We start from the raw sequence: 16,270 nt of genomic DNA on the forward strand, positions 1-16,270 counted from the left end.
TCTCCCCTGCTTCACCCTCAAGCTGAAAGTGACAGGATGTGTCAGAAGGGATTATTCGACAATGTGATTTAATAGCATTGGTCAGAAAAGCCTCAGTGTGTGCAATTGCTATGGAAAGATTTAGGAGCTCTTGGTCATGACAAACCCACTCAAAGCAGGAGGAAAATCAGGAAATGAGGTGGAAATCTGGCTGCCACTCTTTTGTTCACAGAAAAAGAAACATAAGTCAGAAGCACAGGAAACTGTTAAATTAGAAAATGTCTTTATGAGATAACTGGTGGTGCAAGAATAGCCCTCTTTCCAAAGGCAGAGCCTACCAAAATGGTGGGACATGGTGCAAATTGCCCTCGTTATCTGCATCAAAATTCTTCTGCAAAGTACTAACAGATGAGGTGGCCTTGTTATTGGGCATGTGCACGGTGCAGCAGCTGAACATGCCCTGCATGTGCTGCTCCTTCTCGAGCCAAAATACAGGAAATACTGCAAGGACAAAGAATTTGGGAAGGAGGGAATTACTGCATCCCGTTTATGGAGCCACTTCTGCTAGGCTTGAGCTAAGGAACAGCTCTGAAAGCTTTGCCAGGGAGAAGCAGCATTTTTTGGAGTCTGGGAGACAGATTTTTTTTTTTAAAGGAGAAAATCCAAATTATGACCAAAAGGAAAAGAAGGAGGAAAAGAGAAACTCACATAGACCAATTAAATCATTGAATCTGGATGAGTTCTTAACTTCAGGTCTTGGTGGGAATGAAGGGGGTGTTGCAGGGCTCACTCCTTGATGCCAGGGCTTGCACGTGAAGGAGGTTTTGCATCCTGGCAGATGGAAGCACTGATGACAGAGCATTCATTGAGCAGAATCTGTGTTTGGGAAGGGCTGGGGAGAGTATCTGCACATTATAAAAGCATGTATCTGCTTAGTCCTGATGATCTGCTATCCTGGTGTTTGAGCAGAGGCCAACATTCAGTTTTGTTTAAAAAGGCACCCCTTCAAAGCTTCCCATAAGCTCTCCCTCACTGTTGAATAGTTCAGAAAAGCCAGAGATTTCTCCAGCCACTCAGGCCCTGCTTTCGTGCCTTTAGGAAAGACAGAATACATGAAGTTATTTATGCACAGATTGCAAGGGATCTGTTGCTTGGAGACGTGAGCAAATATATTTTCAACCAGGTTTCTAAAGTAGCCACAGACTTTCCTTCTGCCAGGGAAGAGAAGGAAGGGGTGAGCAAAGAAATGACATTTAGAGTTAGTAGCACAAGTGGAACTGTTGGATGATGATCATGCTGCTTGAGCACCAGCTACTCCTTCTTCCACTGCACTGAAAAATTAGGAGAATAACCTGTGTTTCCAGAGTTCAGAGGTGGCACACTGGAGGTTCACTGGTGCCCATGCCCAGCAGCTCTGCCCAGCTCTTCCCCTCTGTTCCAGCCTCCATCACTAAAGATCACCCAGAAGATGTAAACTAAGCTAGCAAATGCATTTACATCTTCCTGATCTTTTGTTCAATTCTCCTTGAACATTAGCTGTCCAAAAAGTAACCAGAAATCCTCTCTACCCCTGGGAAACCTCTCTATAGACAGTTTGTTGCCATGTAACACTGGCTCAGCAATCCATCCAGGTGTGGTGATTTTGTGGTTCTTACAAAAGCTTTTTTTTTGCCTCAGAGAATTTTCTGGCTTTTCATTTAAATAATGTTCCTCCCATATCTATCTTCTAAGGAGGTGTCTTCTGAAATTCTGTGTTGCTGTCATGTGAACATTTTCGTGGTCTTCCATCCACAGGGTTGGAAGGGAGCTAAAAGCCCATCCAGTTCCAGCCCACCTTCCACCTTCCATGTTGCTCCAAGCCCTGTCCAACCTGGTTCTGGACATTTCCAGGGATGGGGAATCCACAGCCTCTCAGGGGAACCACTAACAATGCCAGCTCCAGTTTGCAGGGAAGGAGTAGATTATAGAGGAAAGAAACTTTCTCCAATTTACACATTTTAAGAAGACATGACCTACCCCACATCCATGAGACAGCTGCTAAAAGAGGCAGAAATGGCTCACAGCTTCTCACTGACTTGGACAAACCAGGTGGCTGCTGCCCAAAGGAAGAGTCACTCCATCTCTCCTGTGTAGGAGAGGAAGGGGGAATACATTCATGTGGAACAGAAATCCCAAGAGGAAAACCTCTGTAGAACTGTGCTTGCTTTTCCTGCTACTGTCACATAAGGAGAATGGGAGAGCAGAGAGCCAGGAGCAGCAGCACTCAGCCCAACTCTCCAGCATTTGACAGTGCAATCAGAGCTGTCCCAAGGGCACTTTGTCCAAGGGAGCTACCTGCCCCTCAATGCCTACTACTGGTCCTCTGGAAGTGAATAACATTAGAAAATGAAAATCAAACTTTGATTGAAAGCAACAAAGTGCTTAAGACATGAAATGCAACGGGCCCAGTAGCAACCTAACCTAATTGCTGGGTATTTTTTCTTTTAAAACAGGGTGTCCAGAAGGTACTTACGGTTCAAACTGCCAAAATCCCTGTAAATGCATGAATGGAGGCCACTGTGACCCCGTGTCAGGAACTTGTGATTGCGCTCCCGGTTTCATCGGAGCCAACTGCAGCAAAAGTAAGCCAACATTCATGTTCTGCTTCTGTCAAAACACAGCAAAGAGAAGCATTTGCATAAGAGCTTGTCTGAAGAAAAACAGACAGATCCCAGCTACCTCTTCCTTGAATTGTAAATCAGGATTCCAGCTTTGTAAAAAAATCTCTTGCAAAATATTTTCCCTCACTGCTGCATGCATAGAAGCAAGGACGCTTACCCCAGGATTGCAACCTGCTTGCCCAAGTTTATTTCTAGAGCCAGCTCAGCATGAATTGCTCAAGTTCCTTCTTCCTGTCCAAAATTTCCAGGTTGAGAAATTATCTCAATATTTTGCTTCACACTATGGTGCCATTAGTTTCAATAAATGGGAAAAAGATCAAGTTTTGTCATGGCAAAACTGGTAATGACTCCATGGCAACCCTACTGTTACTTCTGTTTCAGAGCTAAATGGTGTGGCTGAATTTCTGTGCTGCTTCCAAAGCTCTGGTCTCTGTGAAGTTCTCTTCAGCTTATTCACAGAAAGGCAATTTTGAATGTTTGGCTGCTCATAGCTTTGCTCTTCAATGCTGGGCAGCATCAGTATTAAGGAAGGAAAGATGTTTTAAGCTGGAAGGATGAGCAGCTGATATTTCACTCTTCTGATAGGAAAGACAGTAAATATTCCATGTGAAATCATGGGTTACATTTATAATCACAAGTAGTCTCAGAAGGTAAAGCAGTCGTGTCTTTGGGTGAGTTTTGGCTTCGTGGTTGATGCTTTGAAGCACTTTGGGGGGAATACAAACAAAGCCAGCTCTTCCCCTAAGATTGTAGCTATGTTAAAAATTAAAACCGCCGTTGGATCCTGTGAGTGTTTAACAAATGCTGTGTTCCCTGCAGCCTGCCCTGAGAGCTGGTATGGGAAAGACTGTGCCCAGCTCTGTGCCTGTGGCAGAGGCCAGTGTGACCCACGGACTGGCGAGTGCTCCTGTGCCCCCGGCCACACGGGCCCTGCCTGCCAGCAAGGTAACAAAGCAGGACCAGGTCACCTCGCCAGTGGGTGACACACTTGAAATACCCAGCAAATAAACTCAGTGCCAGGCATTGTTCATAGCCACGTTGCCCAGGGTATTTGCTGATAAGGCTGAAGTTTGGGGCCTCTGTCCCTCCCCGCTCCATCACCCAGCCTAATCCTGCCCACACCTCCCTGCCACCCTCTGGGGCACTGGGTTCTCCAGGAAACTGAGGGGTTATGTCAGGACAGAGTGTTTGGGTGACACTGATAAAAATCGTGGTGTAGTGTCCCACCACCCTAGGGAGACCCTAATCATTTGGGATACATGTGGGGAGCATGTCTTTGTATTTATTCCCTGTCACCTTCATCCTTTCCCTGGGATGCTAATTTTTGGGTTTTTTTCAAACTTTGTTAATTCTCTGTAGTGTGTCCCCAGGGACAATATGGCCCCAACTGCCACCTGAGGTGTACCTGTCAGAATGGTGGCATCTGTGACCACGTGGATGGCAACTGCACCTGCGGGCTCGGCTGGACAGGAAGATCCTGTGAAGAAGGTGATTTCCTGCTTCGATGGCAGTGGATTTGTACATTCAAACTGAGGTTTGCAGTGTCCCCAGACAACCACAGACAAGGACAAACAGTCTCACAACTGCCTCTAGAGCTTCATGTCTTTTTTCAAAGACAGTTTCCTCCTGAGTCCTGCTCATGGATTCCCTTGTACATTCCTTATTTCTTCTTCACTCTGTTATTTCTTCTCCAGTCCATCTTTTGTATTCTTTTGTTCATAGGAATGCTGGGTTTTGTCTTTCTTCTTCCATGTGATCCTCAGAGCAGGAGAAGCCTCTGTCTTCCTCCTCACTGGTTGTGTTCTCTTTCATTTGACTCTGAACTGGAGCTGACTTCCCATGTGTTGACTTCCCAGATGTTCTGACAACATCTGTCCAAAGCAATTTGTACTGTCCTGCTCTCTCACCCTTATTCTCCATGACACCTGTCCCTTGTGCAAGACAAAGCACGCTAAAAGAATAAGCTCATATCCTACTCCAGAATCTCTCTTGTCAGCCCAGTCTTCCCACAACTGTCCTGTCCATCTCCAAAAAACCATTCTGCATTTCTGTGCTCCTATTTTTCACTGTAGGTAAGAGATATCTGTATAGTTACGTACTTGATTGTTCAGGAAACCGTAAGTTTACTGCTATGGAATATAAATAAATAGTTCTAAGTACACATTCAACACAAATGTCATCATTAAATCATAACTGCCATGGCTCAATCTCCCAGATTCTCATTTACAGCACTTCTCTCCCTGTCACCTCAAATATTCACCTCAAACTCCATATGTATCTATACCAAGAGCTGGTTGTTACAGGGTTATGTCCCTATATATAAGTGACATCTAGAAATGCCACTTTTTAGCAGCATTCTGAGATGCAGTTGTTCCACTCTCCACCTGAGGAGACTCAGAGTCCTGCTGTGCATCTGTGTGCAGAGGAGGAGCAGGGAGGAAGGGAAAGATGCAGCTGCACACAGTGTGAGTGCTCTGAGGATTCAGTGGCAGTGAACGTTCTCTGGGCACAGGCTCTTAAACATTCGCAGTTAACCAATATCTGGGTGACCTAGCAAAGGCCACCTGTGGTCACCTCCATTTGCCTGCTCCTGTAGTCACCCATAGGCTGAGTTGGGGCTGCCAAGGCTTAGCAGGTGTCCCCACATGGAGTAGTGGATTGTGGGTGTATCTCATAGATAAAACATCTCTGGAGTGGAGCACAGGTGGCAGACATTCACACACTGTATAAGGAACTGTGTGTTGCATCACTAGAGAGAGCTTCACTATTTATATTTTGACAGAGGGAGTGAAATTATTGGAAAATTGAGTCTTGATCTCCACAGCAGTGTGGGTTTGAGTGTGTTGTGACTGGAAATCAAAGACAGCTAATCAGGCATCCTTTTAATAGAGATTAGATATGATGTTCCTGGAAGATCCTGTCTGGCATTTGCAGGGTTTTCAATCTGATTATTTGGACGGCCACGCTCGTTTAAGTTTGTCTGCCCAGATTCAAATTATCCCAGCAGTGGGAAGTTAACTTATTCAGAGATGATGCTGAGGTTAATTATATTGGCACAGTCCCTTCTGCATGACTTGGCTTTCAGTAATTTGAGATGTGTTTAGTTCTGTAAAAGCAGATAGCTCATTATACATGGACAGACTGTTGCTATGTGTGAAAAAGATCCTCCTGGTTTTATTAGGAATTCAAATAGTGTGAACTCCAATGATAACACAGAGGAGGAAAAGCTTCGTGTTTTCTTTCACACTTTTTAAGTGCCTAAAAGAAAATATTGCTGTAGATAAAGAAAGAAAAAAGAAAACCTAATTTATGCCATTCACTACAAGGCTTTACAACACACGGTGCGGGTTCAGCATCGAGTCTGTGAAGAGAGAAATTGAAAAAGGCAGACTGTTAAAACTGGGGAAATTGCTGTTCAGACATCTATATAACATAAAAGGTTTTTCACCAAAGTATGTAAATGCATCATAGTTGTGCAGAAATCCTGTGTCTTCACAACAAATATTCTTTGGTCTGCAAATTATTCTCTGGGTATCATCTCTTGGCGATGCAATCTATCACATATGAGCTTTTCTGGGTGAGGGCAGTGATTATTTGTTTGATTGTTTGTCTGTTTTTCTCTCCATGTCCTGCCAGCAGAGTGCCTCCCAGGAAAGTATGGGGCTGGCTGCTCCCTGGACTGCCTGTGCCAGCACAATGGCACCTGTGACAGGTTCACAGGGTGCTGCAGGTGCCCCGAGGGTTTCTACGGCCACTCCTGTGAGCACAGTAAGTGGAAGCACTCAGGGTCACAGGTTTGGGGCTTCAGAGGAGTCAGGAAACACCTGAGTCATGTTCAGTTAAAATTTTGGGGACATCTCAGATCATCCAGCTCCTTCCAGATCTTGCATGTCTCTGATGCTGGGTGGTACAACTTCAAAAGCCCATGTCATTATTAGAGTTAAGGAAAATATCATTTTTTTGTTGGCTGCCAGCAAATGTCACAGAGAATACAGAGGATTTTAATGGTGTGTATGATTTTCTCCATGAACCTTCTTCATTTTAATCTTTCAGGGTGCCCCCTGGGATTTTATGGGCTGGGCTGTCTTCAGGCCTGTGCCTGTAAAAATGGAGCAAGCTGTGATGCAGTGACAGGACAGTGCCTTTGTCCTTTGGGTTATCATGGTATCCACTGTGAAAAAGGTACTGGTACACCTCTGATGGGAAAGAAAAAAGAAAAAGAAAAAAAAAAACTGAAAAGAAAGACAAACACAAAAAAAAACCAAACAAACAAACAAAAAAAAACCAAAACCAAAAGCAGAACTCAAAAAAAAAAAAAAAACTGAAAAGAAAGACAAACACAAAAACAAACAAACAAACAAACAAACAAAAACCCCCAAAAGCAGAACTCAAAAAACCTCATATAATTACTGAAATATTTGTTGAGAGCCACTTCTTCCATATTTTGAGCTTAATGAATATCCTGAAACACGGAATTTGGGACAGATTTCCTGTTATACACCTGGGTGTTCCCACTCCCTTATAAATTAACTAATCTGGTTCCAATTAATACAGTGAAAGTCCTGGTCTCCATGATGTCTTGCAGCAATGAGTTCCACATGCCATTTATTAAAAATAAGTCCCTTTTACTGATTCTAAATTTGCTTCTAAAACTCCAAATAAGATAATTAAATAGGTGCATGACAATCCTTTTGAGTGTTATGGAGGGGTCTTCTTGAGAGTTCTAATTAAAAATAAAAAATAAGTGCCAGCTACATTTCTGGGACAGATTTACAGCTACCTCTGAGAAGTTAGATTAGACAACCTCAACAGAAGGACAGCTCATATAAATATTGTGCCCATTCCACTATGTTTGATTTCTTCATTAAGCTTGGCATTTACACTGATTTCATTCATGAGCTCTCCCCTGAGACATCCTGAGAAAACTCTGGGTTTAATGTACATCTTGCCATTCAGACATGTATCTAAATTGTTCTCTTGCTGTCAGGCTGTGCCAGGGGCTGGTTTGGTGAGGGGTGCCAGCATCAGTGTGACTGTGGAGATGCTCCTTGTGATCCAGAGAGTGGGAAGTGCCTTTGCCCACCTGGGAAGACTGGAGACAAATGTGACATTGGTAAGGGTAATATTTTTAAGGGCTGGACTGTGTATTGTTAAATCACTCTGCCCTGTTGGTTTCAGAATAACTGTAAAAGGACATTTGCTGGTGTTCAAGAACACGTTGTTTGTAGAAAATTGCTCTTTGTGGTTATCAACACCTTTATCAGCATGCTTGTACCTCTTGATTTAATCAATATTTAAATTGATATCCTGATAGGAAAACTGTTCATGGGTCAGCTGTAAAATGTCATTTGCCTTGAGTTTTGGAGAGCACAGGCTGGGGAATAATAGGCCAAGTTTTGCAAATGTAGTGGGGAAGACTCCAGAGGGTGCAGTTGGACACCAAGGGCTCCAGCTGCTGTGTGCTTTGTCACACTGACATTTGTGACCCTTTTCAGACCAATGCTCAAGTGTGTCCAGCTCTGGATTTGCTTCCCCTGGAAGCAGGATGGAGTCCCCACAGATGAGGGCGTGGAGCTGCAGCAGCTGTGCTTGCCCAGGAACTTTTAACCCAAATGTAATTCCCTCCTTTGCAGCACAGGCACTTGGGCTGTGTGTTGGCCCACAGGAGCAGAATTCTTCTGTAACAAGGATATAAAAATAGGTGAGAAATTTTTCCTGTAGGGAAAACCAGCCCTGCTGCTGTACCCTGGTGGGGTTGGGTGCAGGGTTGAGGGGCAGCAGTGGCAGATTCCTGAGCCAGGCTCTGGTCACAGCTATGACTCTGATCAGAGCTCAGGGCCAGGCTGGACAGGGCTTGGAGCAACCTGGTCTGGTGAAAAGTGTCCCATGCCTGTGGCTGGAACCACATGGGTTTAAAGACCCCTTCTAACCCAAGCTATTTTAGGATTCTGTGATTATGATGGAGCAGCTTTAGGGTAATCACTGGAGTGAAAGGAATTGTGGTGGTTTAACTCTGCATTTGTGATCCCAGTGCTGTGACAAACAAGGTAAAAGGGATGAACATCCATGTGCTACTGTAGAGCTTCACCAGGAACCAAAATCCCCCTGAGCTCCTGGAGCAGAGGGGGAAAATTATTTCTCCTTTTGTTCTAGGATGGGGCAGAAGTAGATTTAAGCAGGCTGTTATTAATACAAATTGCTGTGAACTTAAGCATTAGTGCAACTTGCAAAACTGAAATGGAAAAGCATTTGATTCCCTCAGGGCAGTGTCCTGTGGTCAGGAAATGAAGCTCCCAGTCTCCAGCACTGTCCCAGTGGGAACATGAGCCACCCTCAGTGCCCACACAGTCCTGGGTGTCCCTGGGCCTTTCCAGTAAAACTTTAGGCAGAAGTGGAACACAAGGGGGAAGTTAAGCACCAAAAATGGGAATTGAGGTTTTCTTCCTCACAAACTCTGTGAGTCATTTTTATTTTTCTTAAATCAGCTAGGGTAGCCCCCATCCACGAAAAGCTGTTATGGGGTAGGTTTTATTTGCATTTTTATTTTCAATTAGGCTCAGTTCATCTGTGATATAACTGTGAGCAGCTGTGACTGTGCAGCAGCCATAAAGATAAAAGGCCTGATTTTAATTTGAACTCTGGTAAAGCACCCATTAAACAGGCAAAATGTTAATTAAAAAAAAAAAGAGAGAGAGAGAGAATATAACAGACTTTTATGGGCGTTCTTTTTCTGTAGTAAATTAACATTGCAGACTTTCAAACAGATGTCTTAAATACACATTGTTATTAACATGAAAATGTGGTATTACATAAATTAAAATCAGGTCCAGAGGTGTTTGGGGAGACCTTTTCTCATAACATGTCCTAATTGAAAAGGCCAAGCTTGGAGCACACAGGGCGAGTTCTCCCACGTGCTGGGGCTGCAGCTGATGCAGGGCTCAGCAGGACTTTATTTGCCTGAGGGTGCTCGTGGGAGAAGGCAAATTCCCTGCATACAGGGTTTTCAGTGAAGTGAGGGAGAGCGGGCCATTGTTGGCTGTGTGTTTTGTGTTTTACACCCTGCCTTGTGACCCTGCTGCTCACTTTCTTATCCTGCCTGTCCTCTGATGCTTAAGAAATTGCAGTGAGGATTTACCAGCCTAGCTATGAAATGTATTTGCATTTGGAAGTGAGATTTTTTTTTTTTGTGAGTTTAGTTTGCCAGGATGCAGCAGAATTGTGCAACCAGAGCAAGACATGAGTATCAATAAAATGAATTAATTCTCAGAGTCACATTCTGTGAGGGAAGGCTCTTGCCCAGCACGTACTGACAGCCCAGCCATGCAGGACAGGAGATAGTGTGGATCCAGGATGCTGACAGCAACTTTCCTGAGCAGATCCCAAGATGTTCTCTGTTGGGCTGTCAACCCCTGTTTTTACACCAGCAATGATTTCCATTCTGGGAACTCTTCAGGACAGCTGGGCTGCAGCTTGGGCAGAGCATGTGGCAGACGAAACTTGACAGCAGCCGCGCTTTCCCAAATGTCATGTTTGAACGTGAACAGATGTAGGTGTCTGAGCAGCTTCCTGATCCCACTGAAGGGGGAGGCTGCCAGGAGTGCTCACCCTGTCCCCAACCCTCCTGTCCTTGCAGGGTGCAGGGCAGACAGGTACGGCCCCGGCTGCTCCCTGCGGTGCCAGTGCTCCGGCAGATCCCGCTGCAACCCCCACAACGGGAACTGCGCCTGCCCCAGCCCCTGGATGGGGCCAACCTGCAGAGAAGGTAACCAGCCTGGGGTGCAGCCTTTCCTGGAGGGATAAAACACCTCTGGCCCGTGTTTGGATGGGAGGGTCAACCCGTTGGATTGTTTGGATAATTTCTGTTAATGACATACTGTACGGAAGAAAAGTTTCCTCTCACTTGTAGTGTAACCACAATTCCTCCTTTAGTTTAGGAAAAACTTCGGGAACCTTCTGATTTGGAGGTGTTTTATAGTTTTCCTGCTCTCTGCCTCTGTGAGGAGGCTGCTGTAACTCCCTCCTTTACCTTCTTTTCAAGGTTACCATTTATTGAATTATTTAAGTGTAAATTGTATAATCTATATAATATTTCAGTATTAGGTTATATGGACCTGAAACCATGTTTCTACTTAATTCTCTAGGTGGCCCTCCAAAGCTTCCTTTTTATGAAGAACAAGCTCAAGAAAGAGGGAGTATTTTTCCAAGAGCTCTACAACAGTAACATTTGGACTAATAAATGAACTGTTTTATATGCACAGACGGTATTTGAATTTGGATATGAAAACAGTTATTCAATTCAGCTTGAATTGTACTGAAGTATTCACACTTCTTATGGAAGACTACAGAGGCCATTTAGTAGCTGGATCCTTTTAAAGAGTTGAATCTGTTTCATGTGCTCATTCCTAGCCTCTTGCCCCTCCATTAATCTACTCTGGACATTCTTTCTGGTATTAATATAATTCATTTCTTGAAAGCCTGGACATGTTTTTAATCAGACCAGCTCCAAAGAGTATCAGGATAAGCAGCATGTAACACATCACCATGGAATGAGCCACACTCCCTATCGGGGACTTTCTAAACCCTCTTGACAACCAGCACCAAGTTTGAAGAGTATTCCACAGATTATTTCTCTACAGATTCATTGCAAAATCACATTGCACAGAAACTAGAGGGATTCGTCAAGTTAATTCCTCTTCGAATGAGAAGCATGCAGTCTAATTTTGAACTTGCAGCTGAAGAAGAATCTGCTACAATCCCACAAGAGTCCTCAATACATTGTTAATTTATTAAGAGCATCTTCTGTATTTCTGGTGTGGTTTGACTGACTGGAAGGTCTCTGTCTGAATCTGTCTTCCGAAGAGTGTGGTGACATCTGCCAGACTCTCCTGGCATCCTGTGTTCTCACATCTTACCAGATGAATTTCTCAGTGGGTTGTCAAGCCAAACTGTGCAGCACTTCTCATCAGACAGTATCTGCTAATGCAGAAGAGGTTTTATCTTGAATGGAGAAAGCAGATAGTAAGCAAGGAGAAATGCTTAAAGATACTGTCTTTGGGGTTTGTGCTTTTATTGAGCAATTTGGCTTTTTTATCAAGTCATCTCACAACAGTCCTGATACCACTCAACAGCTGCTGTTGAATGAAAAACCTCATAGAGCACAGGCATTTTGGTGCTATTTTGTCTGTTTAGACAGGTTTTCTTTGATGTAGAGCTATGTCATTTTAAAGAAATGTACGTTCTGTATTTTAATATTCTGTTAACCAGAACTAAAATATTTCAGAGTGCCTCTTTATACCTCTCTTTAGGTTAGGAGTTACAAAATCTGTGTAGTAACCACTTGATTCTGACTGTTTCCAAAGTGCATTTAAGAAGGAGCATCAGAACCATGGTAGATCCAGAGTATGGGCAGTTCCAGCTCTTGTGCTGATCCTCCATTCACCACCAGAACAAAGTGCACCTCTGCAAGAGCAGGTTTTTGTTTTGCAAGAGACAAAATGACAATAATTGATGCTAACTTGGGATTTTTGAAGAAGTTTGTTGCTGTGGTTGGGTAGGTGATGAGCTGGTGAAGCAGGATGCAGGAGGTTGGATGGGAAGGTGAGGTAACAATTTTCCTCCACGGTTCACCCCAGGTCTTAAACACATCTGCAGTCAGTGACTGTCCAGGCCAAAGCAAGAGGCACTTGCTCCCCTGGGAGTTTATTTCAAATTGTGATCTATGGGAGGCAATACAGTTTTAAGAGGTGTTTTCCAAGCTCCATGGAAGTCTTACTGTTGTTATTCATCACTTTGTAGGTATTGAAAGTACAGGTATTTGTGAATGTGTCTAAGTTAATTAACTAACTGTGCTTTCAGCCGGAAAATCACTGGAGCTGATGCTGATCCCTTTTAATTTCTTCTGTAGAGCTCAATGAATGTCACTGGAAAGTTCATTCAATGTAAATGTGGCAAAATTATGGTCCCAGAAGCGTGTGACTCTCAGCAAGGCAATGACATTTTAAATGTTCTTTTGGAGGTATGATGGCCTGGGTCTGATCCTACAATTATGTGAATTTGGGGCAGTTTCACTGGCCAGGAACCTGCAAGGTTTTTTTTTCTGATCTCTAATCAGAATTTCTTCAGTTTCATCTTTGTTCCACTGCTTCTCGTTATTTCAGTGTGGATCTCTGAGGAGCCTTTGGCTTCTTCTCCCCCATGGGGTAGTTGGCTACAGACTTGGTCTTCTCTTCACCCCATCCACTGGCCACATTCCAGTACCTCAGACATTCCAGTTCCTTCCAGCTGCCCAGAGACTGGTGTGGTTACTCAGCAGCATAAAACCCTTTACACTGCTGTCAGACAGCAGAATGTATCAAATGTACTGTTATTCTCTTATTTTTGTAGATTGATGTGTGATTCGAGCAGCTAATCAAAGGGGAAACCTCTCTCAAGCCATATTATTTACACCCATGTATACTTGTTTACATTTTCCACAGTACCTTGATAATAGAATTGTAAATATGTAGTATAAGGAAATAAAAGATTTTTGTATTACGTGTTTTTAAAGGATGTCACGATTTTAGGTACATGATGAAACACATCTTTTAAATGACTGATACTGAGCCTGTGCCAATGAATTAAGAGGCCCAAGTAGATCTGCTTTGGGAAATATTTCAGCAAACTTTTTTTATATCAAAAAATGCCAGTTCATACAAACCACTCCATATGCAGTAGACTTTTTTATTCAAAATGCTTCTTAGCTTCTTTATGTTATTACCTTTGGAAAAGAAGTTTACTTCAGTGCCATCAAACAGACCATTCTGATTTGTGGCTCTGCATGGCTTTTTATTCCAAAACAAAGTACAGCCATATAGAGGTAAAAATCAGAATTAAAGATTTCAAAAGCATTAAAAGAGGAATTTTGACTGAGATACTTGGAATATCTTATATTGGTTCTTATTTTTTTTCATAAGGCAGAGAAAATGTTTACAGGATTTTGTTTTCTAGAACAGTCACAACTTTACATTATTAACTACTAATTAAGGAAGTTTCCTTGCTTCTGATATTACTGTTCTGATTCTGCTCCTTACTACAGTTTAACACATTTACCTAATTCCTTGCCTACAAAGTAGTCTTTATTAATAGACAGGATGGAATTTTTTAATGGAAAACTGACTAAATCAGCTTTTCCAGAGATTAATTTTGTGGCAAGTGAGTGTAATTGCTATTAATTAACACAACTCTGCTTATTTGCTTCATCAGATTCCAGTGAAAGAGTGTCAGGCTGATCCAGTCCTGAGCACAGCACTGGGGCTTCTTGAAAATGGAAGTGAAAAATTCAGTGAAAATGGGGTTTATAGTTAAATTGATGTCCATCTTCCTCTTGGTGGAGGCCTTTGCTGGCTCCCCATTTCCCAGGGGGCTGAAGTTAATTACATTTCCTTGAAGAGAGAGCTCTGTGTATTCCTCTGCAGCACACTTGCACGTGCAGATAACTCCTTTCAGAAAGACATTGGAATTATTTCAGCCATGCAGTTCCTGTGCCAAATCCCCCTCTCTTACCTTGTGAGCTCCAGATAACTTCAGCTGGAGTGGGAAGGAGTTGAGTGTAACTCAGTGGGCCCAGCAGAACCTCACTCACTGTGAATTCATGAAACCAGAACAACATGTTTTAAGTTAGACTTCACTAACACTATCCTCATAGGAAAACAATCAGAATTTTAAAAATTCCCCGCTTCCCCTGCCAAAAATTATTATTCTACTTTTATCCTTTTTATGTTGAAGAACCATAGCTATTAAAGTTTGCCCAGATTCCTTGCCAACCATATTATTTTGATTGGCTGCAGGTTTCTGTTTGTGTAAGTAATAACCAGCATAGTGTCAGGAGTTGCCAACGGGACAAACATGGAAATAATACCTTCATGTCCTTCCCAGAAGAGGCAAAGACACATTTGGGAGCCATCGTGGCTTCATTGTGCAGATCAAACAGTGACTCTGTTAGAATTTAGCTTCTTATCAGAGCAAAGTAAAGCTTAGGAACAATCTTTGAGAGTGCTGGTGGACTGAGAAGCCTCCATCCTCCCATCCTTGTGTTAATATTTTTATATTTAGGCTAGAAACCTTCTCAGTCCCCAGGTTTTGAAGGACCTTTCCTTCAGGTTGACCTGTGGCTGACTGAGCAGCTCCGTGCATGGGCTGCAACTGTGCCCAGTATTTCTTTTGCAAGGTCACAGCTTTAAATTCTGACACTGTGTAAAGCAATTTCCAGCAGTAAGCACCAAATCTCAGCCTTGTAGAGCATAAATTGTTTGTTCTGTTCTTTTTATTGCTTTTAATAAGCACTTGCATAGCAATATAATGTCTCTGTGAATTTGTAATCCCTCTTCAAGGAAAGTGTGGGATGTGTCTCGGGTTTGTACTGTACTTTCTGTTGTAGACGTATTGTAGTGAAAGGATGCTGATTTTTTTATATAAACATGTGATTAAAACTTGGTCTTGATTTTCCCTCATTGCAAGTCTTGAAGCAACAGGTTTATGTTGTGGATGAGACTTTATTCTACTGAACTAGTTCACATTCAGAGCAAACAGGCTGAAATCACACCTGTTTTTGGTTGTTTGTGTAGAATAAATAATGGCCTGTGCCCAAATGGGTTTGTATATGATCCCTGACCAGGGCAACCTGGCCAGTGACTGAGCCTGACAAATGGAGCTTTCTGGCACTCAGACTCCAGAGTATTAGAAATATTCAAAACACAGCATAAGTCTTGCTGGAAGAGGATGGTTGTGAAGTGTAACATTTTGGGAAGACTTGGGCACGGAGTGCTTTGAAGGCATTTGAAACCATACACCTGCAGCCTCCCATCAGCCTGCCTGGGCACTTCCCAGAGCCCAGTTCTGCCAACAAATTGCCTGGTTCAACCTTCAGGGTATTGTCTTCTTGCATTGGCAGGAGCTGAAGGAACGTGTGTGCCTGCTTAACACCAAATAATGCAGTAGGAGTGTGCTGGTTAATTGGAAGTAGCAGGCTAAATTGAATTCAAAATGTGTAACAAAGGGGGAATGGTAGATCAAGCTGTCAGAGAAAAAGTGGACAGCCCTGGCTTGCTGCTTTCTGGGAGAGTAGGCTTGGATTCCTTTTGAAATTTCAGGACACACATTTTGAATTGAGCTGTGTAACATTGCAGGGTTCTGCCTTGCGTGATTTACTTCACTTTTCCTGCAGTTTTCAACAAGGAACAGAATAATTAAGTTCATTTGGTTTGTCATATTTTTGACATATGTTCTAAAAATAATTCTATAATCCTTGCAATTTATCCAGTAATTTCTTTATTAGAAGCCATATTCATACTATTCTAAGAAGCTGTTGATGTTATCCTATAATATCAACATATCATGTTGATTTTAACTTCTCAGATTGCTGTTAAAAGCCGATCAAAAACTAGACATAGAATATTAAACCAGAATATTCTCAGCCTCTGCAGAGTTAGCATTGATCTGTGTTTTAAACCTTTAAAAAGCCACCCCTCTGCAGCGGTTGAAATGTTCATAAATCATGGAATGGTTTGGGTTGGAAGGGACCTTATAGACTATTTATTTCCAACTAAATGTGGAGCAGCCACAATTTCTCTGGCACCATTTGCCAGTGCCTCACC

The 16,270-nt window shown here is 42.9% G+C and overlaps 1 protein-coding gene across 6 annotated transcripts in view; it reads left to right on the forward strand.

Annotated features, from left to right (window-relative positions):
- LOC120504360 (multiple epidermal growth factor-like domains protein 6) overlaps positions 1–15,093 on the forward strand; it is a 185,606-nt gene extending 170,513 nt beyond the window's left edge. For 4 of the 6 annotated variants that reach the window (XM_039713776.1, XM_039713779.1, XM_039713775.1 and 1 more), the window contains 8 exons: positions 2,472–2,600; positions 3,459–3,584; positions 3,999–4,127; positions 6,279–6,407; positions 6,693–6,821; positions 7,627–7,752; positions 10,273–10,401; positions 10,781–15,093. In XM_039713776.1, the coding sequence (XP_039569710.1) occupies positions 2,472–2,600; positions 3,459–3,584; positions 3,999–4,127; positions 6,279–6,407; positions 6,693–6,821; positions 7,627–7,752; positions 10,273–10,401; positions 10,781–10,860 (977 nt within the window). In that variant the 3' untranslated portion in view covers positions 10,861–15,093. Of the gene's footprint in view, positions 1–2,471; positions 2,601–3,458; positions 3,585–3,998; positions 4,191–6,278; positions 6,408–6,692; positions 6,822–7,626; positions 7,753–10,272; positions 10,402–10,780 lie in introns of those variants that run through there. The other 2 variants (XR_005627998.1, XM_039713780.1) reach the window with 2 other exon arrangements.
- Positions 15,094–16,270: the final 1,177 nt, after the last annotated feature.

Source organism: Passer montanus, unplaced genomic scaffold, assembly GCF_014805655.1.
Source record: "Passer montanus isolate IOZ18808 unplaced genomic scaffold, ASM1480565v1 scaffold29, whole genome shotgun sequence".
NCBI lineage: Eukaryota > Metazoa > Chordata > Aves > Passeriformes > Passeridae > Passer > Passer montanus.